Below are 27,899 nucleotides of genomic sequence, written 5' to 3'. Positions count from 1 at the left end.
TGACAAAATTAAGTAAATGACTAGTGGTTTTGCAAGAAATAGCAGGTCATACTGAAGTTTTAAGAAAACAAAGTATTTTATCTTAAAACTTAGGTTACTTCTACACATATAAATAAATCAACAAATTCTTTTCTTTTCTCTTCATGTGGGGCTGTGAATTTGACTGATGCGTATGTCCCCAGAGAGCATTTTACTAATATATAGTGGGTAAAAGTCAGACAAATCCCAAGGACAGAAAACTTCAAATCCTGTTGGGCAGGTCTGGGGTAAAACTGCTGGCCAAAGCAATTACCACTGTCCCCCACATGCTTTGCCCTCCTCTCCACTTCAACGACAAGTGGTACTTACTGCCCTCTGAGGGATGAATCTCCTTGTATTAGTTTCATTAGCAAAATAGCATGCCCACTGTAGCCCCAAACACTATTGGGCAGCTCATATAGCTTTTCACAAATCTCCATACACACGTTCATATTCCAATTGATACTTGAATAACAAAGGCCCACTGTAGTTGTACTGGTTCAATCTGTGGGGTTTGTACTCCTGGATTTAACCAGTCACAGGCTGGTTTGTTGACTCTATGAATGCAGAACTCATAGATGGGAAGGGCTAATCGTAAGGGAATTTCACATCATTGGATTTTGGTTTTTGTGGGACGGGGATGAAGCTAAAATTATTTCCCAGAGGGCACCAATAGACAACTGTATTACCTTTTTTTTTTTTTTTTTTTTTTTTTTTTGCTTTTTGGGTCACACCTGGCGATGCACAGGAGTTACTCCTGGTTCACGCACTCAGGAATTACTCCTGGCAGTGCTCAGGGGACCATATGGGATGCTGGGAATCGAATCTAGATTGGCTGCATGCAAGGCAGCTGTGTTATTGCTCCAGCCCCTGTATTATGTTTTTGAGGGATAAAAAGTTATACATTGATTTTTGTTGTAGCCATTGTTTGGGGGCCACACCCAGGCCACTCCTGGTTCTGCCCTCAGGAATCAATTCTGGAGGTTCTTATGGGACTCTATGCAATGCCAGGGATCAAACCAGGCTTGGTTCCATGCAAGGTAAGTGTTGTAATTTCTGTACTCTTTTTCTTTTTCTTTTTGGGTCACACCTGGAGATGCACAGGGGTTACTCCTCACTCTGCACTCAGAAATTACTCCTGGTGGTGCTTGGAGAACCATATGGGATGTTGGGGATCGTACCTAGGTCTGTCACATGCAAGGCAAAGACCCTATCCGCTGTACTATCACTCCAGTCCTGTACTCTATCTTTAACCCTGTACATTAATTTTTGTCTTCTTTTGATTTGATTTTGGGGGGACCACACCTGGTGGTACTTAAGGCTTACTCCTGAATCTGCTCTCAGGGATGAATTCTGGCAGGATTAAGGAGACTATATGTGGTGCCTGGGATTGGACCTTGGTTGGCTGCATGCCAGGCAAGTTCCTTATCTGCTTGTATTATCTCTCTGGCCCCCTACACAATGATTTTTGATGATGTAGGGGTCTGTTGCCCCTAGCCACCACTTTGTTATAGGCTCACTGCATTTTTATTTAAACCAATTTACTCTTTGTAAATAAATTTAAAAAAAACTGTGGATAAATTCTTGGATTTTAATGTGTAGCAGCAGCATCTGGGATATCTTGTGAAAATGCAGACTCTGATCCTGGAGATCTTGAGGGGGTCTGGAAAACTGCATTATCAGCTCCACATTCTTCAACCAAGCTGACTAACTTCCTGGGAAATGGCATTTAAGACCCCTGCAGACTGTCGGGCCTGTGGAAGCTAAATTTTCTACTGCTAGATTCTGATAAAACTTGCCTTAGATAGAAAACAACTAAAAGTCAATACATCTTTAAAAATTGATGTGCTATTCTAACAAATACTGCCAAGTAGCTGAGTCCCCAAACCACTTTCTTTTTTGCTGCAAGGAAGATTACTAGGTGTTAAAGTGTTAAAAGACCTATCAACACCAACCATAAACTTGTTATATGGTTTAATTAACATTGAAAGAGAAAAGTTTGTTAATATGATCACTGTGAGTTGAAAAGTCATTATATGCTACCAGCAGCATCACCACCACAAACACCATCCCAAGTCAGAACACACTTGCCTCTCATTTGGGGACCGTTAACTTCCTTCACTTATCTACAAATTTGACAGGTACTTCACTCATCTAAAAGACTTTTGTCGAGGGCTGGAGAGATAGCTCTGCGGATAGGGCGTTTGCCTTGCACGTGGCCAACCCGGGTTTGATTGCCAGCATCCCATATGGTCTCCTGAGCACCTCCAGGAGTAACTCCTGAGTGCAGAGCCAGGAGTAACCCCTGTGCATCACCGTATGTGACCCAAAAAGCAAAAATAGATAAATAAATAAATAAATAATAAGACTTGTGGGACTGAAGTGATAGCACAGTGGGTAGGGCGTTTGCCTTGCACAAGGCCAACCCAGGTTCAATTCCCAGCATCCCATATGGTCCCCTGAGTACTGCCAGGAGTAATTCCTGAGTGCAGAGCCAGGAGTAACCCCAGTGAATTGCCGGGTGTGACCTAAAATAAAAGACTTAGGCTTTTCAGGTATAATAACTTGGCTTATTTTCATTTCAATCCAGCTTCTCTAGATTTCTCCTCAGACCCAGTAGCAGGCATGTGATTTTACACCATTACACCAGGAAGGCAGGACCATGCTTTGCTGCTCAGCACAGTTGCTAGGATGTGTAATAAGATGCAAATGTGTTGGTCCCAGACCTTCACACCAGCTTGACTTCTTGGCTCCTCTCTGCAGGAGTTGAACAGCCAGTGCTTGCAACTCCTATATTTTTGGGGTAAGGGAGCATGGTGACATTTTGAAATATGATTTAAAAAAATCAAATTAAAAAATGTAAACTTCCATGTCGTTCAAGAATGACTGTGAGAAGTCGTAACATGCTTTTAAACAAGTCAGCCTGAAATATTTGACAGTTTCCCCAGAGGAGGGAAAAGAGACATTTCCCAAGCCAAGCCACTTGGCTGAGTGGCATCACCATTCCTAAATCATCCTTGGCAGTGACCTGGAGTGGGAAGAAATGCCTCTCTCTAGTGGGAGGCGGGTGCAGTTGGAGAAGGTGGAGTATGCAGAACGTTCCCATGACTTTAGCGATAACAGGCCTAATTTTAGAACTTGTCCTCAGAATGCGTGCTCGGGATGAAATGTGTCTTCTGTCTTTCTTCAAGCAGTTGCTGTGAAAGAGTTTCATCAAGTCCCTTCAATTCTCTGTCTCTGTCTCTGTCTCTGTCTCTGTCTCTGTCTCTGTCTCTGTCTCTCTCTCTCTCTCTCTCTCTCTCTCTCTCTCTCTCCCTCTCTCTCCCAAACTGGTCAACTATAACTTTCTAAGAACATAGCTGTGTGCTTTTGTGTACTTCTCACCACGGTGGCTCATCAGCCTCTTACATTGCCACTTCAGACTGGCATCATCGCGTTCCAAATCATAGAGAGAGGGAAAGCAAGTGACTGCTTGGGAACATGAAGCTCCTGATCTTGTGCCACAGAGGAATCTTATTCTACAGTGAAAGGGCTGAGAAAGATCTTGGTTTGGAATGATGGATATAGAAGCCTAGCATAAGCTTTCAGTCCCTTGAGACAAAGACCTCTCAACTTCGCAATCCATAAAATGGCACTTGCTCATTCTTTTTCAAAAAGGAAAGGAGAGCTGGAGCTATAGCACAGCGGGTAGAGCGTTTGCCTTGCATGCGGCCGACCCGGGTTCGATTCCCAGCATCCCATATGGTCCCCTGAGCACCGCCAGGAGTAACTTCTGAGTGCAGAGCCAGGAGTAAGCCCTGTGCATCGCCGGGTGTGACCCAAAAAGCAAAAAAAAAAAAAAAAAAAGGAAAGGAATCAATGTCTCCAACTGCCGCCCACCTCCTCCACGGGATCTGTCTGGTTGAGGTGGGCAGGTGAGAAAATGGATTGTGGAGTCAGAAAACATGATTTGAATCCCACCCCTGCCACTTTCTAACTTTCTAAGTGTATGTCCTAAATTACTGAATCTCTCCTGACTCACTTCCCAACTGTTCAGTGGACACAATTGCAATTCCCACTTTATGTTAGTTGGGTTTCAGGCAATGGCTTTGCTGAGAGCCTGGAATATGGTCTGGCACTAGGGAAGTACCTCTCATCCCCTTTGCTGGCACTGCTCTCAAGGCACATGGTGTCTATTCCCATAGAAGTAGTTTTGCTGTCCCTCCTGCTACCTCCACCCCTGCCAACTCCACTCTACTGTAGATATCTTGGATACAGGGATAAATTTTTCTTTTAGTTTTGGACCCCAAACTTTACACAGTGCTTACTCCTGGCTCTGTGCTCATTTGTCACTCATAATAGTGCTCAGGGGTTTATATGTGGTGCTGGGATCAAACCCAGGAAGGCTGCATGCAAAGAAAGTGCCTTACCCATTGTTCTACCTCTCTTGCCCAAAGACATGTTGTTATTGCTGTTGATTTTTTGGAGGGCCACACCTGGCAGTGTTTAGGACTTACTCTTGGCTCTGTGCTCAGCGGTCACTCCTGGCAGTGCTTGGGGGACCATATGTGGTGTTGGGAATTGAACATGGGCTGGCCTTTTGCAAGACAATTACCTTACTCACTGTGCTATGCCTCCAGCCCAACAGGTGTAACATCTTACTCCCCCTCTGTTACTTGGAAACACACAACGGCCCCACGCAGGACACATTAACTTATTTACTGAAGGTTTGGAAGTATGCCAGTTACATGCTTGTATCTACCAACAATGCAGTTAAGTCACATCTTCTTTCTCAGGAGTATCAGAAGTAACATATTATAAGGATTATAAGTCACTGAAGTCCTAACAGACATTTGTTGTTGTATAAACGCTGGTTAGCTAAAGTTAGCTTTTTCGGTTTGTTGTCTATTTGTTTGGGGCCATAGTTGGCAGTGCTCAGGAATCACCTTTTGGGGCTTGGGGACTTGGAGCTGGAGAGGTAACACAGCAGGTAAGGCAGTTGCCTTGAATGCAGCTGACCTGATTTCAACACCCAGCACCTGAACTCTACCAGGAGTGATCCCTGAGTACAAAGCCCTGATAACAGCCAGGTGTGTGGACAAAATTAAAATTAAAAAATGGGGCCACTCTCAGCAGAGTGAAGAAGAGGCCTAAAACCAGCCCTCCCCCACCCAGCTGCTTCCTGGGTGGTATGGACCAGGTCAGAGCTTGGTCCCGGTGCTGTGGTATTATTGGGGAGGTAAGGGACCACACCCACAGTGCTGAGGGCAAGTGGCATGGGACTGAAGTCAGGACCTTGCACATGCCAGGCAAGTAATCTACCTCTTGAGTTGTCTCCCTGACCTTTCTTTATACACGTCTAATGATTAAAACTAAAACAGGGGGTTGGAGAGATAGCGCCGTGGGTAGGGCACTTACCTTGCACATGGCCAACCTGCGTTCATTCCCTGGTATCCCATATTGTCCCAGTGTATCGCTGGGTATGATGCAAAAATCGACCCTCTCCCCACCCACCACCAAAAAACAAAGCAAAAGAGGTGGCAGGTAAGTGGTAGCAGATGCTGGTGGCACACGGCTTTATCTCTACCACCACTGGGTTCACCAGCTTAGTTCTGTCTCACTCACTTCCCACTGCCAGATTCTGTAGGTCTTTGCTGAGACAGTTCTTTGAAATCTTTGATTTTTTTTTGTGGGGGAGCATCACACATGGAGATGCACAGGGGTCACTCCTGGCTCATGCACTCAGGAACTACTCCTGGTGGTGCTCGGGGGACTATATGGGATGCTGGGAATCAAACCCGGGTTGGTGGCGTGCAAGGCAAACACCCTACCGGCTGTGCTATCACTCCAGCCCCTCTGAGGTCTTTGAAAGGCTACTCTGTTACGGACACCAGAGGACTGTGAGAGACGGCATTACTCCTCCTCTTCCTCCCTTGCTCCCCTCCTTTCTCTTTTCTGCTGCCCAGAACCCCGTGGCTGCACTGTCCCTGGGGTAGCTGGTTGGGTGAGGCATTTTTTTGCTGGTTCTCTCCTCTGCATCTTCTCTCTTGGTATTCTGTGCCTCTGTACCATCTCCCAAATTTCAAGCAAACTCCTTTACTTCAATATTTGTCTCAGGATCTCTTTCTTGGGGATGCTAAATGAAGATACAAATTAATCACAACAATTAATTTCCAGCCTCCCTGGATGAAAGGTAATTAGATGTGTTCTCTATGCAAAAGGTTTCAAAGCAGTGTGTGTGCTAAGCCAGTTCACATTTATGCTTAGTCTCCAAGAAACTGACAAGAGGTACTCAGAATAGGCCAAAGTCAGCCCCTGAGGGCATGCCTACAACCGACAAAACTATTTATTGTTGGATGTCCGGCTGTCAGTTCTGATCTTGTTGATGATCAGAGGAATTAACTCATTCTGCAAAGATTTCCTGAGCTCCAACTCTCTCCAAGAGGCCTAGACAGTGTTGGCTACATTAAAACAAGTCCTGTCTGTTTTCTCTGAGATGTGGCTTTTAGATTACTCTGTTACAAAACACTAATAACTCTGCTCAGAATTAATGTTTGAATTATTGTGGGGCTGGTGACAATTCTCAAGACAGCAAGGGATGAATCTTGTGGGCCAAGTTGACTGTTCCTGTTTCACATTATACAGTTATTTCTCTTAATTGTAATGACTCCACCCTCTCCCCAAGAAATCACCACTAAATGCAGTGCTAGCCTCAGAACTGGTAGGCAAACCACAGGTCATAAGGATTTAGCTTTGGGAGAGGCTCCCAGGAGAAGCACGAGTCCCCTGCTGAGAGAAGATTCCAGAATAGAGAACCAGGAGTGCTGAGTGACTACGGTACTACTGAGAAGTTGTTCCAGGCAGCCAGCTGCCTTTTTGGGCTCCGGTTCTTCACCTCAAAAGTAAAGGCAGTGGGGTTTTAGGTCACTCATCATTCACGAATCTTCTAAGAAGTAAAGGACCGAATCAAATCTATACTTGGCTTCCTTTACTTTCTATTTTTTTCCAGTTCCACCAGGTTGGGGTCTAGGTTGCCACATACTGTGGAGTCACTAGGCAAGTCTCGCCATCAAAAGTGTTTGTAGTGGGGCCAGAGCCACAGTAAAATGGGTAGGGTACTTGCTTTACACACACCCAGCCTGGATTTGATTCTCCGGCACACTAGATGGTACCCCTGGCCCTTCCAGGAGTGATCCTTGAGCAAGAGCTAGGAGTAACCTCTGACTATCACTGGCTGTGGCCAAAAAAAAAAAAAAAAAAAAAAAAAAGAACAAAACAAAACAAAAATCAAAAAAGTGTTTGTAGGGGCTTGACCCAAAGAGTTGTTAAGAAAAAGAGAACTGGGGGCTAGAGCAATAGTACAGTGAGTAGGGCATTTGCCTTCCATGCGGCCAACCTGGGTTTGATTCCCAGCATCCCATATGGTCCCCCAAGTACCACCAGGAGTAATTCCTTAGTGCAGAGCCAGGAGTAACCCCTGTGCATCTCTGGGTGTGAGCCAAAAAGAAAAAAAAAACAAACAAAAACAAATAAAAAGGGAACTGTCAAAAGAGGATAGATAGGGTGGAGAAATACAGGAATCGCCATCCTTTCTGGGCTGGAAAGCATTGGGGACCTAGAATTGGGGGAAGACCCTGCCAGGAAGCTTCCTGTTGATAGTTAGGTGCAAGGAACTGAGGGTTCCCAGTAGAAGGAAGAACATCAGAGGTTTTCTTCTGGCAGTTTTTCTTGTGGATCTCAACCTTGGCTGTGTAGTAGAATCATCCAGGGAGCTCAAAAAACCACCAAGTTCCTCTCATCTTTTGAGTTAATTGGTCTTGGATGGGACTTGCACAGGAGCATTTTGCAAAGTGCATGGAAATAATTGGATTGTGCAGCCACTGGCTGAGTCACTGAGTGGGAACCGAGCACGGGGGCATCCCACAGTGCTCTCAGGAAGGGACTTTCCATTCTCCCTCTGGCTTTGCTTCTTCTCCTGCCTCAAAATTCCAAAGTCATGAGTGGGTGAGAGAGAATGAAAGAGTCAAGACTTTGCAGCTTCCAATTTTCAGGGAAAGGAAGGAGCTAATTCCTTTACTTTTTACGAGACTTAATAAAAGTTTGTTTTTCGTCCATGAATATAATTCATAGTACTTAAGCAAAACTTGAGAAATAAGAAGAAAAAAAATTATATCAAAGTGTCAAGTACAGGGGGCTGGAGAGATAGCACAGCAGGTAGGGCGTCTGCCTTACACGCGGTCGACCTGGGTTCGATTCCCAACATCCCATATGGTCCCCTGAACACCGCCAGGAGTAACTCCTGAGTACAGAGCCAGGAGTAACCCCTGTACATCGCCAGGTGTGACCCCCCCCCGAAAAAAGCAAAGTGTCAAGTACATTATTCATTACTCAAGGACAATAACAGTGAACAGCACTATTTTTTTTTCTTTTTGGTCACACCTGGAGATGCACAGGAGTTACTCCTGGCTCTTTCACTCAGGAATTACTCCTGGCAGTGCTCGGGGGACCATATGGGATGCTGGGAATCGAACCTGGGTCGGCTGCGTGAAGGCAAAAGCCCTACCCACGGTGCTATTGTTCCATCCCCCAGCACTATTTTTTTTTTTTTTGCTTTTTGGGTCACACCCAGTGATGCTCAGGAGTTACTCCTGGCTCATTCACTCAGGAATTGCTCCTGGCGGTGCTCGGGGGCCCATATGGGATGCTGGGAATCGAACCTGTGTTGGGCATGTTGGCTGCGTGCAAGGCAAACGCCTTACCGGCTGTGCTCCAGCCCCCCAGCACTAATATTTTAATGCTTCTTTCCAATCTTTTCTTGATTATGAATTTCTTTGTTTGAATGCTTTATCCCACTGTATATACCCACATGGGCTAATTGTAGCCTGAGAGCAAGATCCCCTGACATTCTGTTTTTTGTAAAGAATGTTTTTTTGGAGGGTGGGGGCACATACAGGTTGTACTCATGGCTTAATCTTGGTTCTGTGCTCAGGAATTATTCCTAGTGAGGCTCAGGGACCATGTGGTAGCAGGGATCGAACCAGGGTCGGTTTTAAGCAAGACGAGTGACCTACCTGCTATACTACCTCTCTGGCACATACATAATTTATATTTTATTGGAATGCAGCCATTCTCATTTGCTATCTACCACTCAGAGCTGCTTTTACACACAGTGGTAGAGCTTAATAGTAGTAATCACCCAGGAAAAGCAGCTATTTACTATCTGATCCTTTATAAAAAATTTTGTTAACCTATGGTCGATATAATTCTGTACTCCACTTTCCCCATTTTAGTTTTTAGCATAAATATTTTCCATGTTGTTCAAAGTGATTCATGAATACCATTTCTAATAACGGTTAGGTTGTAAATTAATTGTTTTTCTACTAGGAAACATTTGCATATTTTCCTCACAAACGTTTTTGCTCCTACAATGAATGTTTTAGTGAGTTTATTTGGATGTAAACCTTATTTGTATTCTCAATGATTTCTTAGGGCTAGAATGGCAGATTATTCAAATGGCAAGCTGGAGCATTAAAGGTGCTCAGTTCATTGTGTTAGTTTGTGATCGTCAAGAGTATGGGGGCGGGGGGAGGAGGGCTGGAGAAATAGCACGGCGGATAGGATTTGCCTTGCATGCAGCCAACCCGGGTTCGATTCCCAGCATCCCATATGGTCCCCTGAGCACCGCCAGGAGTAACTCCTGAGTGCAGAGCCAGGAGTAACCCCTGTGCATCGCCAGGTGTGACCCAGAAAGAAAACAAAACAAAACAAAACAAAACAAAAAAAGAGTATAGGACAGAGTTGGAGTGATAGCACAGCTGGTAGGGTGTTTGCCTTATACGTGGATGAACCAGGTTCGCTTTCCAGCATCCCATACAGTCCCCTGAGCATGCCAGTAACCCCTGAGGATCAGCAGGTGTGACCCAAAAAGAAAAAAAAAAGGAGTACAGGACATCTGCCCAACCAAAGCCCCAGCAGCCACACCCATACCCCAAAGCCACCGCCATGCCTTTGGCCAGACTCTACCACCTCAGGTGAGCGTCATATAGACCCTAATCTGTCCAAAATTTCAGGTACACAGGTTCATTTTTGGCTGCAAACTCCAGGACTTCTCAGAATTGGGATGGGCAACCTCCTCCCACTTCTCTGTACTTCCGGAAACCCCCACTCCCACATCTCACTGCCGCCATATAAGCACAACTACCAGCCTTGATCCAGAGACTCCTGAATAAATCTTGAAAGAGATAAATAAAATAAAATGAAAAAAAAAAAAGAATATAGGACAGAACCTAATTCACACATATGACAACCATGAAAATAATTTTTGTTTTTGATTTTAGATAGGTAAGTAAAATATAATTTTAATTGTCTTTCTTTGGTGCCTAATGAGATGGAAACAGTCGCATTTCCTCTTTTGCACACTATTTTTCTGTCTCTTCTCTTGTCTCCTTTTGCCCAGGACAGATGGCGGGTGCAGGCTCTGCCTCCTACCTTGGCACGGAGGAAGGCTCCTGCCTCCACCTGGTTCTTTTCCATGTCTCTCTCCAAGTGAATTCTGATTGCCTCAAGGATGTCATCCAGACCACTGCTGAGGGGAATGTCCATTTGTTCTAGACCAGACCCTGCCAACTGCTTGCAGAGCACTTTCACATCCTGGAATTGACAATGCGGAGATTAGGTGAGCTACAGCGGAGTGGAGAAAAGCACAGAGTTCTCACTGGCGGAAGCCAGCTCTCTGCGAAATACTCAAGTTTGTCATTCTTCTACTGATGGCCACGGGGATTCAGAGAGACTGACAAAGTCTTTCCTGATCCTCTTCCTGGCAAAAGAACCAGGTTCTCTCTTCTCAAGAATGCATTCTAAGCTTGTCTTCCTAAGCCCAGACCCACCCAAAGTGATCATCAGGCTGAATAACTAAGAATTACACACTGCAAGCAACAAGGTGAAATTTATAAATTTCATAATGTCACGCAAGATGAAATCTATAAATTTCATAATGTCAGAGTAGGCTAGAACTGACTTAAAGATAACTTTGGTGTCTCTCAAGGGTTGCAGTTGGGATACATCAGATAAAGAACTAATATCCAAGATATATAATACACAAATCTCAATGACAACAATAAAATAACACATCAGAGGATGGGAAGAGGAGATGAATAAATACCTTCCTGAGAAGAACATACAGATGGCCAGTAGGCATAAGAAAAAGTGTTCATTTTGAGTTATTATGCAAATCAAAATGACAATGAGATATTACCTCATAATAGCAAGAATGATATATATCCAAAAGAACAGAGGGGCCGGAGAAATAGTACAGCTGGTAAGGTATGCCTTGCATGTGGTTGACTTGGTTTCAATAACGGACACCACATATGGGCCTTGGAGCAATACGGGTATATATGCATATGCATATGATGGGTATATATGCATATACATATAATACATGCATGCATTATATAATATATGTGCAAGCCTTATCTGTAACAGTAAAACTCTATTTGACTATATATGTATATATGTACATATATATGTGTGTATATATATATAGTCAAATTCTATTTGCCTCAGTATTAGCACTGAGTCAATACTCAGCTACAACACAAAATGGAATCTTGCAGTTAGCTACAACTGAGATGACATTGATGGGTATTGTGCCAAGTGAAATGAGTTAGAGGGAGAAGGACAGTATATGCCAGGACTTGTCTCTGGCATATAGAAAAGAAAAATAAGGAGTGGATGGTATGAAACAATGACCATCCCTTCACTTTAGATTTTGCGTTCAGATTACCGAGCAGTGGGGGTCAGCAGGGAGGAGTGGCAGACTAGATGTGACAAAAGGTCACTGACAGGATTAGGGCACTTTGGAGATGGAGATGGTGTAGATATAATAACTGTACATCAAAACCAAAAACATTGGGGCCGGAGCGATAGTGCAGTGGGTAGGGCGTTTGCCTTGCACTCAGCTGACCCGGGTTCGATCCCCAGCATCCCATATGGTCTCCCCAGCACTGCCAGTAGTGATTCCTGAGCATCGCTGGGTATGACCCAAAAAGCAAAAACAACAGCAACAAAAAACACATTAATACTATTGTAACATTTTACCTAACTACAAATAAAAATAATTTGTTTAAGTCATAGGGCCAGAAATATAGTACAGAGCCGTTAAGGAGCTTGCCTTGTACACAACTGACCTGGTTCGATCCTCAACACAGGGTCTCCAAATATCACCAAGAATGACCCCTGAGTCCAAGTGAGGAGGAAGCCCTGAGCACTGCTGTTGTGGCCCAAATTTTTTTAACAAGGGGTTAAAGTGGGATATTAGCTAAGAAGAGGAGGAGAAAATAGATTCATTTGTTCTCAGTTTGTTTATGGTTAGACAAAAGAAGGAACTTCCTGGCAAGTGAAGATTATTGCATGGGTTTTGACTTTTCAGCTGAAAGCCTGTCAGCACTCGGAGGGAAAGTGAGTGACCTGCGTGTGGTTTCTGCAGGCGGTTGGGGCCCTTTGGTCTTGTCCTCAGTCATCCAAACTTATCACATGAAACAGTGTGTAAGGCACAGCCGGAAACACCCTTCAGATTCTTTCTTTGTCCTTGACAGTGTGGGAAAACATCACTGAGAATGCCGTGGGGGGGCGGGGGGGACATGGTGTGTGTGTGTGTGTGTGTGTGTGTGTGTGTGTGTGTGTGTGTGTGCAGCTCAGTCAGCGACCCAACACTCACCACTATTTCTTGGGACCTCTTCCCATCTAGGTGTCAGTTGACACCTAGGGTCCCATCTAGGGTCCTAATGCCAATTGACTGAGACTCTGGGGTAACCAGATTCCCCTACCCAGTCTTGGAAGGATTTCACTGTATTTCCCTTGTGACAAGGACTATGCAGAGGCTAAGAAGGGGCATCGCAGCGCTGACAGTTGAGGGCCTCTGGGCCTGCAGGCCATCCAGAGCCACCCAAGCCCGCCTACCTCTTCATAGCTCCTAGACAGATTGTCAAGGTCTTCTTTCAGGCTTTCTATTTGACTCTCCAGATCCATTTTTGTCAAATTAGCTTCATCAATGACTTTATACAGAGAGCTAATTTCCTCTTCTGCTGATTTTCGAAATGATTGCTCCCTTTCATATCTGCAAATAAAGGAACTTAATCAGCAGAGCTGGCAATCGGAAAGAAAAAAAAACCCTGCTGTTTAATGTACCAACAGGTCAATTATGTGGCAGTTAGACAATGGATGTGAAAGGTCACTGTTAACAGCTTTGAGAGCACAGGTGGTGCAACTGTTACACATTTTGTAAAATGAGAGCGAGACTTCCAATAACATGGTGAGCAGGGTCTCAGCCTCCTGGGGCACTGGCAACAGAGCAGGATGGGGAAGTTCTCCAGGAGCCCAGGTGTTATTGAGGTTCCTGTTTGGGGTGGGACATCCCGTGGTGCTCAAGGGTTGTTCCCAGTGGTCTTCGTGGAACTATGGGCGCTGGGGGTTGAACCTAGGATTCCTGCTTGCAAAACATGTATTCTAACGCTTTGCTTTTATGTGGCCAACCCTCGTTCGATCTGTCCCTGCTTATGGTCCCCTGAGCATAGCCAGGAGTAAGCCCTGAACACCACCAGGTGTGACTCGCCCTCCTCTCCCTTCCCTCCCAAAAAACCCCAATAAATAAATAGCTATTAAAAACAAAATATTTATTCTTATGCCATTTAGAAAGTTCTAGTAGCCATGTACACTTTGGGGGAAGCATTGTACTGAGACCAGGCAGGAAGTAGATCTCAACACTGGATGCTCAGCAAGATCTCCCAGCGATCTTCAGAAACACTGAATCTGGGGCCAGCCCCCGCATTCGTGCTTGTGGTTGCACACTGCATTTTGGTGACTCTGACATGCAGCCAGGTCTGAGAACTGTTGCTCAAAACCACAAAAATGGGGCCCAGGACCGCAGCATAGCGGTTCATTGGGACTTGTTAGGGATAGAAACTTCTCACCCCACACCTCCTGAACCAGAAATTCTGAGGGTGGGTACAGAAATCTGTGTCCTCTTAGCTTTGCTCACCCCTACTCCATGCCAAGTGATTCTAGGAAAAATTACTGAGCTGTTGGGGGTCTAGTCCCGCTCATCTTAGCTCTGGGTTCTGCAAGGCCCTAGGTATCCCTCCAATCCTCCATGAGTCAATAGATACATAGTTAGAGTTATTTTTGTCATTTACCCATTAGCCCAGGAGCCTGGGGTGCAGAAGGGCTAGCCCCAGCCTGCAAACTCTTACCTCTCTTTCAAGTCCTCTGCGCCTGCCTGGGTATTCTCCATCTGCAGCATGAGCTGGGCATTTTCCAGGACCGCCTCAGCCACCTAGAATGATCAAAAATACCAAAGGAGACATACATGGTCATTGGCAAGTCTTTCCTTGTTCTCCTGGGACTGGAGCTGGGCACTGAGTCGCTGCAGACTCAGAGCACCTTTCTTACAGCAAATGCATTTGGAATTCACGTGCCTTTCTCTAAGAAGGCATGTGGGGATGATGTAGGCAGGCAGGCACGTAGGGAAGGCCCCCTCTCAAGGCGATGGCAGTAAATTTCCTGGAAGTAGTAGCTCTGAAGTTGCAAGAACAACCTTGCAGAAAACAGGAACTAAGACCTGATAAGACCGGTTGCCTGAGGAGGCTGGACCCCCTCCAGCAGAAGCTATAGCAGGAACAAAAGTCCAAGAAAGAAATTTCAAAGAAGCCCATCACCACTCCCAGGCCTACTCCACTAAGCAAGCTCCTTAGCAACGAACTTTGACCTAGGTAAGCCCCACATGGGGGCAGGTTGGAAAAACCCTATAAGAACACCTTGCAGCATGTAAGCTGCCCGAGCCCATGTGCTGCCTGCGCCCCTGTGGCTGAGAACACGTGTCACCTGCATCTTCCCTCTTGAGATGTGCACTTTCATGCTTTCATGTCTAATGCTGGGATGTGTGTAGGGGCTCTCTCCACCCTTGAAGAAGCCTGTGTTCTCTCTTGAGCATGTTACTCTCCACTCCCACTTTCTCTTCCTCCTCTCCTTCAAAAACCTCTAAATAAAATCTGCTAACTTCACTGCTTGTCTTCATTAACTTCATTCCTAACTTCACTCCTGAAGTTCTTTTCTGCCAGGTGAGACAAGAACGCGATAACCCTGGGTCCCAGGTGGCAGAGGCAGATTGGGAGAAAGTTACCGTCTTTCTCCTCTCCACATCACATAAGTCACCCGTGGGGTCCACCAACATCAGGGAGAGAGGACACATATACACACAAAAATGAAACAAAGTCTGGTTCCTTTCATTGCTGATAGAATTGGGTTTTAGAGGCAAAATATTTATTCAGGCTGAAGTTGTTCTTAGGCTTTGCTATAGTGATGAGCTTTTGGTCACTTCACAAAAAAATTTCTGGCTTCTTAACTGAAATTTCACCGACTTGACTTGATGGCTCTTAATGTTTTTTGGTCATGGGTGACTTGCAAAACAAATCTCGGGATGAGTGTTACCCAACGGAACTTTCTGTGATGATGAGGCTGGTCACTTCGTGCTGCCCAGCATGGCAGCCGCAGCACCAAGAGAAACTCAACATTTCGTGTCTTAAATTTAATTAGTTAATTATGTATCTCACTATGATTCAGTTAAAAAAATAAAACATTTTTATTTTAAAAAGAATTTAAATTAGTTCATTGAAGTAGGCACACGTGGCCAGGGACACTGCATTAGTGTGATACCGTAGCTCTATAATTTCAAAACAGACAAGTGAAAACAAGTATTGTGCTTTTATGCAGGGTTTTTATGGAAATGTGGAGAGCTTTTACTTGGCTCCTAAACCCTTCAGACTCCAATGGGTAGGAATTAGCTCTCTTTTTCACCTGCTTTTGCTTGTTTAGGGAGCTCACTTGGTGCTTCAGGGCATTGCTTGCTCCTGCCAGTGCTGGGGGAACCAAGTGGCACCAGGGATGGAACCCAGGGCTCCTGTGTCCAAACCATGTGCTCAATTTTTTGAGCCACCGCCCCAGAACTCATTAACCTGAGAAACTTCATACATACACACATACGTGTTTAAGTATAAGGGAAGACTTTCTTTTCAGTTTCAGGGGAATAAACTTTTTTTGTTTGTTTGTTTTTGTTTTTGTTTTTGGGTCACACCTGGAGATGCAAAGGGGTTATTTCAAGCTTTGCACTCAGGAATTACTCCCTCCGGTGCTCGGGGGACCATATGGGATGCTGGGAATAGAAACAAGGGTTAGCCGCTTGGCAAGGCAAACGCTCCAGCCGCCCCCCCCCCCCCCCCCCCCCGGGCAGGGGTGGGGGGGTTGTAAACCTTAAAAGGATGAAAGTCACCATTTTAAACTATTTGCACATAAATGCGATTGGGCTCTGGACTCCTTAAGACTCAGAGGGGGATTGTCAGGACGGGACAGCCCCAGGTTTGCCTGCTCCCATCCTGTGCCAGAGCCTGGAGGGAACAGGGAGTGCAAATTTGCTAGTAGGGACCCTCCTTAGGTTCACTGGCAGGTCTTTGTCTACTTGGGAAAGATTGATTGGAGGAGAGCTGTGCACTAACAAAGAAAGAGGTGGCTAGGCAGGAAGTGAGGAGGGAGGGAGGGGGCAGATTACCAAGATGCCTGACTTTTGCAATTCTTGTGTCATTCATTCATTTACATATATGATCTTAATTCATTGGACCCACAAATCCTTCTTTCAACCACAACCAATCAGATGACAGAAATGGCTAAGGGCCTGGGATACAGGAAGTAACACACGCTCAGGCCGTTGTGTGTGTGTCTGCTGTTGCTATTGTAGTTGTGGTTGTGGTGGTATTGTAGTTGCTATTGTTGGCGGACTATTACTGAAATGACTTCTACTGCTGCTGCTGATTCCTTCAGAGAATCAGCTCAGAGGTGTACTTCTGTACATAAATATGCTATTCATACTCACCATCCACGAGAACCTGAAGCTGGTTAGAGCTGCAGCAGCAATACCTTTGCAGCAAACCAGCCAGGAGAGACACCAGGTTTCTTGCAGGCAGAGAGCTGGGAAGCTCTGGATGATGTATATTGGAAAGAATGCTGTCTGGAACCTCAACCAGCTTTGAGATAAAGACCCTTCGAGACAAAACCTTTGGATTCAGAATTCCAGGCCCAGAGCACGGCTGGACCCCCAAAAGAGATGGCTGGGACTATTGGGAAAGAGGTGCCAGGACAGCAGAGGGAAAGACTGCAATAAGAACTCAGGAGTGGGGGCTGGAGCGATAGCACAGCGGGTAGGGCATTAGCCTTGCATGCTGCTGACCCGGGTTCGTTTCCCAGCGTCCCATATGGTCCCCCGAGCACCACCAGGAGTGATTCCTGAGTGCGTGAGCCAGGATGTGCATCGCCAGGTGTGACCCAAAAATTAAACAAACAAACTCAGAAATGGACCAGCAGAGGCCCAGTGATTTCCCCCAGGAAAAGCCTGATTAACTCCTACTTGTGTAAAGAATTTCAGACCAAGGCAATTATGGAAAACATCCATATGTTACTTCCTTCCAAAATCCATTCTGGACTCTCTCCAATTTGGAGAACATGAAACTCTCTATTGAACATGAAACTTTCCCTCTCCTCATTTCCGAAATAAACTTACCTTATTTTACTATTTATTTCCTACCCAAAATTCTTTTCTTTATAAAAATTTTATTTAAGCACCATGAGTCACAGTTGTTCATCATTGGGTTTTTGACATACAATGTGCCATCACCGACCCCTTCACCCCTGTCCCTTCATCAGCATTCCCAGGTTCCCCTGAAATTCTTTTCTGAGGGAAAGCAATCAACCTGGAAAACCGGGGCAAATTTATTTAATTTTTTTTTGTTTTTGTTTTTGTTTTTTTGCCTTTTGGGTCACACCCAGCAATACTCAGGGGTTACTCCTGGCTCTGCACTCAGGAATTACTCCTGGCGGTGCTTGGGGGACCATATGGGAGGCTGGGAATCGAACCCGGGTCGGCTGCATGCAAGGCAAATGCCCTACCCGCTGTGCTATTGCTCCAGCCCTGAAACCGGGGCAAATTTAGAACCAAGTTCCCTTTCCTGTGAAGAACAATTCCTCCCTCCAGCCTGAGTTCCACGACTCTCCACAAAATTGGGTGGCAGGGATAATTTCTCATACCTGGACTTCATTCCTTCTGCCCATAGTGGGCATTCGTTTCTTCTGTGTAGCTGTAGGGGAATGTGCTGTTATCACAGGTGGTTGAAGTGGGGAGGCAAAGGCCAGACCATGCAGCAGAAGCCTTAAAGATGCTGGGGAGTGGGTGAAGGAGTGGGGTGGCTGTGCTCTGTTTGGGGGTGGTGCCTTTGACTTCTGAGGTTGCCGGGGTGAAGGCTTAGATGTCGGAGAGGCTTTCTGAACTAAAAGGTCAGTCCAGGGATCAGCCAGGAGCCCTGGGAAGTGATAGCCATTTTGATGGAGGTTGGGATGGAGGAAGTGGTCGACGCCTTTAAGAAGGATGGAGCTGGGGCTGGAGTGATAGCATAGCGGGTAGGACCTTTGCCTTGCACGCGGCTGACCCGGGTTCATTCCCAGCATCCCATATGGTCCCCTGAGCACCGCCTGAGGAGCAATTCCTGAGTGCATGAGCCAGGAGTAACCCCTGTGCATCGCCAGGTATGACCCAAAAAGGCAAAAAAAAAGAAAAAGAATGGAGGTGGGGCATGGATATGTCTGGTTTGAATGGTGGGGCAGCAGAGGGAGAGAGGGGAGACACAATGGAGGCTACCTTGGGGTTTTTTTTGTTTGGGTTTGAGTTTTAGTGATGCTCGGGGTTTACTCCTGGCACTGCACTCAGGAATCACTCCTGGAGATGCTTGGGAACATCTATGATGCCTGAAAGGAAGGTGCCCTAGTGGCTCTGCTGTCTCTCTGGCCCCTGCCTCAGTTTTGAGTTGAGCTCCTGCCTTCTTTAATCTCCAGGGATTATTGCAGCGTCTGAGTCACCACACCCACCCAGAGGCACCAGCCCCTCCCTCACCACTCATAGAGAACTTGGCTGACGGGTCTGTTGTATAGTGTGCATTTGTGTTGGGGGCAGGGGGAGGAGTGATTCAGTAGTGCTCAGGGATCACTCCTGGCGGGGCTTGGAGAACCCTGTGTGGTTCTGGGGGACAAACCATGGTGGACTGCATTAGGCAAGTGTCTTACTGGCTATACGATCTCTCCAGGCCCGATTCTATTCTCTTCCACTCACCAGCTAAGGCCGCTTTCTTTGGCAAATATCTCAGATTTAGTTTCTTGTCCACAGTGAGCAGAAACATCAATCCCAGCTTCTGGGTTGCCGTGAGAATTAACTGTACCTGGGGCCTGGCACATCGTGGTGTGTAAATGATGGCCATGAATCAGCTTGGCGGCCAGTCACTGTCAGGGAAAGCACCGTGTGTGCAGCCTGGCACTGTGCCCAGCCGAATGCAGCCCTCTCCGCTTCATTAGTTTCCTCTCAGGCATCCCTGCCCACGTTCTCTGACAAGCTCTGGTCACTGAACCAGGAGAATTTGATCCCTTCCTGCTGTCCCCCTCACTGTGGAGGCAGTTATTAGAATAAATGGAGGTGGTGGTGGTCGATGAGGGACTGACATACAAAGTATTAAAAAAAAATAAGGACAGCAGTAGTTTCAAAAGGGTTGTCACTGGGCCAAAAGCCCATTGCAGGCCTTGTTTGAAGTCAGAGATTGGCACCTCTGAAGCTTCAGCTGTAGAAATGGGGAGGAGGAGGGCAAGACTGGCCCCTGGAAGCTGGGTACAGGTGGGACAAGGCTGGAGCAAGGGTTGCTGGAAACCTTTCTCACGTCTACTGGACTCTCAGGTTTAGGAGGAATGCTTAGCACCACTGTTTCGGCAATAAATGAATAAGAAATATTCTGGATCCCTTCTCTCTATCTCTTATCCTGGTACTGAGAATTAGGCTTGAAGGTTGTTCTTTGTTCTCTCTAAGGGATCTGTTCCCTGTATGTAGACACCAGTATCTGTGCTAATAATTTCTACATGGGTATCTCTCATCCAGAACTTTCCCTCTAGCTCCAGGCTGGCATGTCCCTCTCTCCTTCCTATCTTCCTTACTTGGATGATTCTCAGACATTTCAAACTTATAACATGTTCCAAAGTGGAATGTTATATATATTTTCCCCCTCAAATCTTTCCTCAGCTCTTATTCTTTTCCATGTCAATAAACAGCACCATATCTAACCAGAGACACAGTCTTGACATCTCACTTCTTTTCATCTCCGACATCTTATACAACACCAAGTCTAGTCAATTCTACCCCCACCCAATGTCTCAAATCCACCTACTCCTCCCGTTCTTCACCAATATCCCCCTGTTGTGCGTAGTCCCCACATTCCCCTCTCTCTTCCTACATATTCTTTTTTTTAAAATTTTTTTTTTATTAGTGAAACACCATGAGGTACAGTTGTAGATTTACAATTTTTTGTGCTTGGGTTTGATTATACAATGATCAGATACCCATCCCTCCACCAGTGCCCATTTTCCACCACCAGGATAATATCCCCCCCCCACCCCCATCCCCCCATCCCCCCCCCCCGCCTCTGTGGCAGGGCAATCCCCTGTGTTCTCTCTCTCCTTTTGGGTGTTGTGGTCTGCAAAAGAGGCATTGAGTGGCAAACATGTTCAGTCCATAGTCTACTTTTGACATGCATCTCCCCTCCTGGGAGGATCCTCCAAACATCCTTTATTTGGTGCTCCCTTCTCTATCTGAACTGTCCTTTCCTCTAGAATGCTCGACTGGCCACTAAGCTATGGAGTAATCCTCCTGGTGCTGATCTCAGCTATTCTTGGGTATTAATCTCATACTTTGTTACTTTATATCCCCCAGATGAATGCAATCTTTCTATGTCTATCCCTCTCTTTCTGACTCATTTCGCTTAGCATGATACTTTCCATGTTGTACCACTTGTATGTAAATTTCATGACTTCATCTTTTCTAAGAGCTACATAGTACTCCATTGTGTAGATGTACCAAAGTTTCTTTAACCAGTCATCTGTTCTTGGACATTCAGGTTTCTTCCAGTTTCTGGCTATTGTAAAGAGTGCTGCAATGAACAAACAAGTGCAGATGTCACTTCGACTATACATTTTTGCCTCTCTGGGATATATTCCCAGGAGTGCATATTCTTTTATTATAGTCTTTGAGACACCTGTTTTGCCTTACCAATCCTTTCTTTTTTCTATTTAAAACTTTTAAACAAATCATTGTATTCTAGGCAAATAATATAATGGTTTAACATTAATACAACACCGTTACAGTACCATAACATTTATCACTTTGATGTACAAAATTACTGCAACTATGCCACCACCAAAGTGCCCAGGACACCCTCTGGCCACTTCCACTGTCCAATGTCAAGCCTATTCTGCCTCTTCCATCCCCTTCCACGCTGCTTCTGCCTACTGCTTCACTGCTTAGTAATCTCCGATGTGTAATCTTGGGCTAAAGGTTGATCCTCATTTTGTACTATTTATTCCTTTGTTTTGCTGTAACACAGAGAAATGAGACCATATGGCATTCATCCTTTTCCCTCTGACTTACTTCACCTAAGGTGATGCCCTCTAGTTCCATCCAACTTGCAGCAATTTCATCTTTTCTTACAGGAGCATAATATTTCATTGTGAAAATGTATCACAACTTCTTTTTGCATTCCTGATACTGGACATAGTCTGGCTACTGTACTTAGCATTACCGTGAACATAAAAGGTAAAGGTAAAGGTAAAGGCCCTCCCGTTGATCATTGATTTGCTCGAGCGGGCCCAGTAACGTCTCCGTGAACATAGGCATGCATATATCTTTTTAAGTTCAAAAGACATATCTTTTTAAGTTCAAGGGTATATCTTTTTAAGTTCTTGTGGTAGATGTTCTTGGTTGTATAGAAAGCCACCATCCCATTTTTCATAAAAAACAGGATTTTGAAAAGCCACCAATCTGTTTTCCACAAAGGCTGAACTAGATGACATTCTCACCGGAGGTGCTCAGAAATGGTTCCTCAAAAGGGAATGCCCTGCCACAGAGGCAGGGTGGGATGGGGGGGATGGGGGTGGGAGGGATACTGGGATCCATTGTGGTGGAAAATGGGCACTGGTGGAGGGATGGGTATTTGATCATTGTATAATCAAAACCCAAGCACAAAAATTTGTAAGTCTACAACTGTACCTCATGGTGTTTCACTAATAAAAATTAAAAAAAAAAAAGAAATGGTTCCTTTTTCACCCCACCCCCACCAATGCACCGATGGTGGTTGTTTCCAGTCTTTTGGATCTATGCCATCCTCACTGGTGTGCAAAGATACCTAATTGCAGTTTTGATTTGCATTTCCCTCATAATAAGTGATAATGAACACTTTTTCATACACTTTGGCATGTCCTCTTTGGGAAAGGGTCTGTTCATCTCCTCTTCCCATTTTATGATGGGATTATTTTGTTGTTGCAATTTACATGAGCATTACATATTTAAAGAATATTCGTCCTTTATCTTGTCTCTTGTGTATCGTGTGCAAATATTTTTGCCCATTCTGTAGGTCATCTTTTTTATTCTATAGCCTCTTTCCTTTGCCATGCAAATATTTTTATTGACTTTATTTTTGTTTTAAAATTTTGAGGTAGGTAGGTCTAGACCAGTTGATTATTTCTTCTCCTGTCTTTTTTCTTTTTCCCAATGGAGTCAAATCATTGGAGAGCCCTCTGAGGTCCATATCCTGGAGAGTTCTGCTATGTTTCATACCACGTATTTTACAGGTCTCATATAATCTCAAGGCCTTAAACCCACTTTGAATTAACTTTTGCGTATGGTATGAGATAGCATCTGTTTTAATTTATTTGCTTGTATCCATCTGGTTTTTCCAGTACCATTTATTGAAGAGGCTTTCCCTGCTCCACTTCATGTCCTAGGGGTTTGTCATAGATTAGCTGTGCATATATCTGAGGGTTTCTAGCTGGGCTCTCAATTCTATTCTATTTGTCTGAGAGTCTACCTTTATTCTAGTACCACACCATTTTGATTACCAAAGTATTACAGTAAAGTTTAAAGTTAGGAATGCAATACCTTCCATTGTCATTTTCTTAGAATTGCTATGGCTGGGGCCAAATGATAGTACAGCGTGTAGGGCATTTGCCTTGCACACGGCCGACCCGGGTTCAATCCCTGGCATCCCATATGGCTCCCCAAGTACACCAGGAGTAACTTCTGAGTGCAGAGTCAGGACTAACCCCTGAGCATCACTGGGTGTGACCAAAAAGAAAAAAAGAATGCTTTGGTTATTTGGACAGTTTTATGATTCCATACAAATTTTAGTGGTCTGGAGCGATAGCACAGTGAGTAGGGCATTTGCTTTGCACGCAGCCGACCCAGTTGACCCAAGTTCAATTCCTCCACCCCACTCGGAGAGCCTGGCAAGCTACCGAGAGTATTTTGCTTGCACGACAAAGCTCCCTGTGACGTATTCGATATGCCAAACACAGTAACAAGTCTCAAAATGTTACTGGGCCCGCTCAAGCAAATCAATGAACAATGGGAGGACAGTGACAGTGGCAAATTTCAGTACAGTTTGTTCTAAGGCCTTGAAGAATATTATTGAGTATTTCTTTGGGTAGTATTCATTTTAATCATGTTAATTCTTCCAATCCATGAGCACAGAGTATTTCCCCATCCTCTAATATCCTCTTCATTTTCTCCCAATAAGGTCTTAGAGTTTTTGATGTATAAGTATTTATCCCTTGTTGACTCCTGGATACACTAGGCTTTTGGACACTTATTATTTCCTTTCCTTTGGGGGGAACTGGGAGCCTCCCAAGCAGTGTTTAGCAGGCCCAGGAGCTGTTCCTGGCTGTTCTTGCCCAATCAGGCAGCAGTTCAACAGCGGGGGCCCAGGGATGTGGTGCTACACTTCCTGGTGGTCCTCAGTCTTCTCTCGGGCTGCCTGTGTGCCACTCGGTAGACTGTGCTGCTGGTGATTGAACAGGAGTTGCCCACATGCAGGGTGTGATTCATAAACCCCTGCACTATCTCTCTGTGTCTGAGAAATTATGGGAAAATAAATTGTCTCTTTTATCTTTTTCTTCTAGTTTATTGTTTGCATGTAAAAACCCATAGATTCTAATCTATTGATTTTTTGTAGCCTGCTACTTTGCTGAATTGGTTTACTGCCTCTATTATTATTCTTTCTTTCTTTTTTTTTTTTAGTGGAGACATTAGGGTCTTCTATTTATATTGTCATGTAGCTATCACTATTGGCAGATGACATGACAATATGAATAGAAGACCCAATCCATTCTTCACCCCATGTCAGGAGTGACCTCCTTCAACTTAAAAATCAGGTCATGTCACTGTGATTAAATGAAAATAAAACCCTTCAGAAGCGTTTCTTATACTTAGACCAAAGGCCCTAAGTGTGCCGGTCGCTTTCAGAACCTGCTGTGCTCATCAGTCCTCCAGTGGCTCATGAGGCTCTGCTTCCTCGGGGCTTCCCATGCCTTGACCTCCTTCATCTTGCGTGGATGCCTCTCTCATCCTGACCATCTCCCACCTTGATCTCCATCATGCTCTCCTCCACCTCCCCTGCCTTTACTCCGCTCCTCTCTGCCTTCTGAGTTTTCCTCAAAAACACTTTCCACAGATTACGACTTTTTTTCTTTTTTTTGGCTGGGACGGGGGGTTCACACCCAGTGATGCTCAGGAGTTACTCCTGGCTCTGCACTCAGGAATCACTCCTGGCAGTGCTGAGGGACCATATGGGATGCCGGGGATCAAACCCGGGTCGGCCATGTGCAAGGCAAATGCCCTCCCCGCTGTACTATAGCTCCAGCCCCAGATTATGATTTTTTCAATCAATTGGTGTATTGGTTATTATGTCCATTTCCATCACTAGAACATAAACTGCTTAAGGTCAGGCAACCTTGGCCAACTAGCTTGGTGTCCCTTCCCTGCAGTGTACCCTGTGGCCCAAGGGGTGTTCATGAATTAGCCAGCAGAAGCACTGCCCTTTCTTGGAGAACCAAAGCAGGGAATACCCACAACTTTACTTGGATCCAACCAGACACCCTGTCCTCTTCCTCAACTCCAAGCCAGAACTCTGTCAGTTCCCTGCATTCGCATGTCTACTCCATCCCCAATCTTGGTTTGAACCCTAATTACCTGTTTTCTGGTTTCTGTTTTTTTTTTTCCTTTCTGAGTCACAGCTGGCGATGCACAGGGGTTACTCCTGGGTCATGCACTCAGGAATTACTCCTAGCAGTGCTTGGGGGAACCATATGGGATGCTGAGAATTGAACCTGGGTTGGCCGCGTGCAAGGCAAATGCCCTACCTGATGTGCTATCACTCCAGCCCCTTTTTCCTGATTTAAAATATAGCTGCCCTCCGACGTCCTGATGGATCCATCACATCCTCCAGAACGGCAATGGAGAAGATTATCCATGACTTCTACTCAAATCTCTTCGATAGCCATGTCCACTTGCCGACATACCAAATTCCACAGGATGGGTATGTCATTCCCAACGTTCTCCCTTCCGAAATCCGACACGCCATTTCGTCGGTAAAGAAACAAACAGCACCCGGCCCAGACAAGGTCAGACCTGAACACCTGAAGAACCTGCCATCAGTACTCATCAATACACTGGCTCGGCTCTTCACTCGCTACCTGTCTGAATGCAAGGTTCTGTCCCAATGGAAAACCAGCAGGACCGTACTACTGTTCAAGAAGGGAGACATCCATGACATTGGCAACTATCGCCCGATCTGCCTATTGTCTGTCATCTACAAGTTGTTCACTCGAGTCATCCTGAATAGGATTGGCAGAACACTAGATGAAGGACAACCATGCGAGCAAGCCGGGTTCCGCAAAGGATTCAGCACCATCGACCATATCCACACGATAACCAAGCTCATTGAGGTTTCTTGGGAGTTCAAGATGCCGCTCTGCTTAACGTTCATTGATTTAAAGAAGGCCTTTGATTCTGTTGAGACGGAAACGGTCATTGAAGCCCTAGCCAATCAGGGCATTCAAGCCCAATACATCAGGATCCTCTGTGAGCTGTATTGCGGATTCACTACCAGGATCTCACCATTCTACAAAGAAGTGATCGTTGATGTCAAGAGAGGGGTGCGGCAGGTTGATACCATTTCACCGAAACTCTTCAGTGCCACCCTCGAGAACATCATGCGACGACTGGAATGGGAAGGAATGGGAGTGAAGATAGATGGTCGGCAACTACACCACCTCCGCTTTGCTGATGACATTGTTTTAATAACACCAAACATCAGCCAAGCGGCACAAATGCTGACCGACTTTGACCGTGAGTGTGGAAAGGTAGGACTACAGCTGAATCTTACGAAGACAATGTTTATGAGAAACAGCCTTGTTCCTGACGCCCCATTCGCTCTCAATGGAACGACCATCTCCGAATGCAACAGCTATGTGTACCTAGGTCGAGAGGTCAACATGACAAATGACCTGGCACCCGAGCTGCGCAGGAGGAAGAGAGCGGCTTGGAACGCCTTCAAGAACGTCGAAGAAATAGCTAAGAGGACGAAGAACCTCCGGCTCCGGGCACATCTCTTTGATTCCACTGTTCTTCCTGCATTAACATATGCCTCAGAGACCTGGGCCCTACGCAAACAAGATGAGAACGCTATTCAGGTCTCCCAAAGAAGAATAGAAAGAGCTATGCTTGGAATATCACGTTTCACTCAAATGAGAGAACGAATCCAGAGTTCTGACATCCGTCGACGATCAAGGATCAGGGACGCTGTCTCATTTGCCAAGGTGTCGAAAATCAGATGGGCTGGTCACGTAATGAGATTTAAAGACGACCGTTGGACTAGAGCTGTTACTGATTGGATTCCATGGGATGTCAAGAGACCGCGTGACCGCCCACCTACCAGATGGTCAGACTTCTTCGTCAAGATCATGAACGATCGGTTTGAGGCCCTTCATGTTCCCGGAGCAAACAGATGCGATTGGGCTACACTAGCACGTGACAGGGACAAATGGAGACGTTACTGGCGCCCGCTCGAGCAAATCGACGACTAACGGGAAGTTAAGTGATTAAGTGAAAATATAGCTGTTATCCCGGGATGGAAAACATGCAGTCCAAGCTCAATGAACTGAGATTGTAGTTGTTAAGTGGGGTTGAGGGATGTGTTATCAAAGAGGAGAAGTTGAGGCATCTCCAAAATCATCTACCTCAGTCCAGTCCCAACCACTGGGCAGCCAGGAAGAATTTGTGGATTAATCCCTGGATGAACCCGAGGGATAAGGTTGGGTCCTGCTTCAGAAGGCCAGGATAAGGAAAATTTGTGAATCCATACTGCAAAAGAGTGCTGATCTCATTGAAAAACTGGATTATTGCTAAAGGAAAGAAGTCATAGTGCAGTGATCAGGAGAGCGTGGGACGGGTTGAGTGCTTTGTTGGGCATTCAGGAGCCCTGGTGCTAGAGGTGATGCTCAAGGTGAGGACAGAGTTTCTCGAATTTCTCCTCACCATCTCTTCCAGTGCAGGTTCTGGGTTTCCCTTGCGTTCCGCCTCCTGGCTTCTGGGCAGAGAGGAGCGTTTGTTCTGGACCACCAGTGCCAGGGCTGGGCAGGCAGAAGTTGAGATGCTATTGAATGTAGCACATGGTCATGGACACATGTGTCAGTGGGGTTGGACATACGTGTAAGAGGGAGCCAGCCCTCTGGGTTTCACTCTCTACAGATGCACTAAAAATCGGAGTGGTGAGTATTGGGCACGTCTAGATAGGGAGACTGTGGGTAGCTCTCATGTCTCTCTCCAGAACACTTCCCCTTCTTTTCTTTCCCTCTCTGGAGAAAGTGCTTTCCAGCTTCCCATTCCCTCCCCCCGCCCCTCCCCCCCCACACACTGTTTTCTCTGTGCTGTTTCACACCAC

At 45.6% G+C, this 27,899-nt stretch overlaps 1 protein-coding gene across 1 annotated transcript in view; it reads right to left on the bottom strand.

Annotated features, from left to right (window-relative positions):
• Positions 1-27,899, bottom strand: part of BFSP2 (beaded filament structural protein 2) — a 107,598-nt gene that overhangs the window by 63,640 nt on the left and 16,059 nt on the right. Inside the window, exons 3-5 of the mRNA XM_056122045.1 lie at positions 14,247-14,329; positions 12,958-13,114; positions 10,486-10,647 (exon numbers count right to left, since the gene is read on the bottom strand). Coding sequence (XP_055978020.1) covers positions 10,486-10,647; positions 12,958-13,114; positions 14,247-14,329 — 402 coding nt within the window. The remainder of the gene's footprint in view (positions 1-10,485; positions 10,648-12,957; positions 13,115-14,246; positions 14,330-27,899) is intronic.

Source organism: Sorex fumeus, unplaced genomic scaffold, assembly GCF_029834395.1.
Source record: "Sorex fumeus unplaced genomic scaffold, SorFum_2.1 ptg000044l, whole genome shotgun sequence".
NCBI classification, from domain to species: domain Eukaryota; kingdom Metazoa; phylum Chordata; class Mammalia; order Eulipotyphla; family Soricidae; genus Sorex; species Sorex fumeus.
The sequence above is the reverse complement of the archived record's forward strand: the minus strand, read 5'-3'. Positions and strand labels throughout refer to the sequence as shown.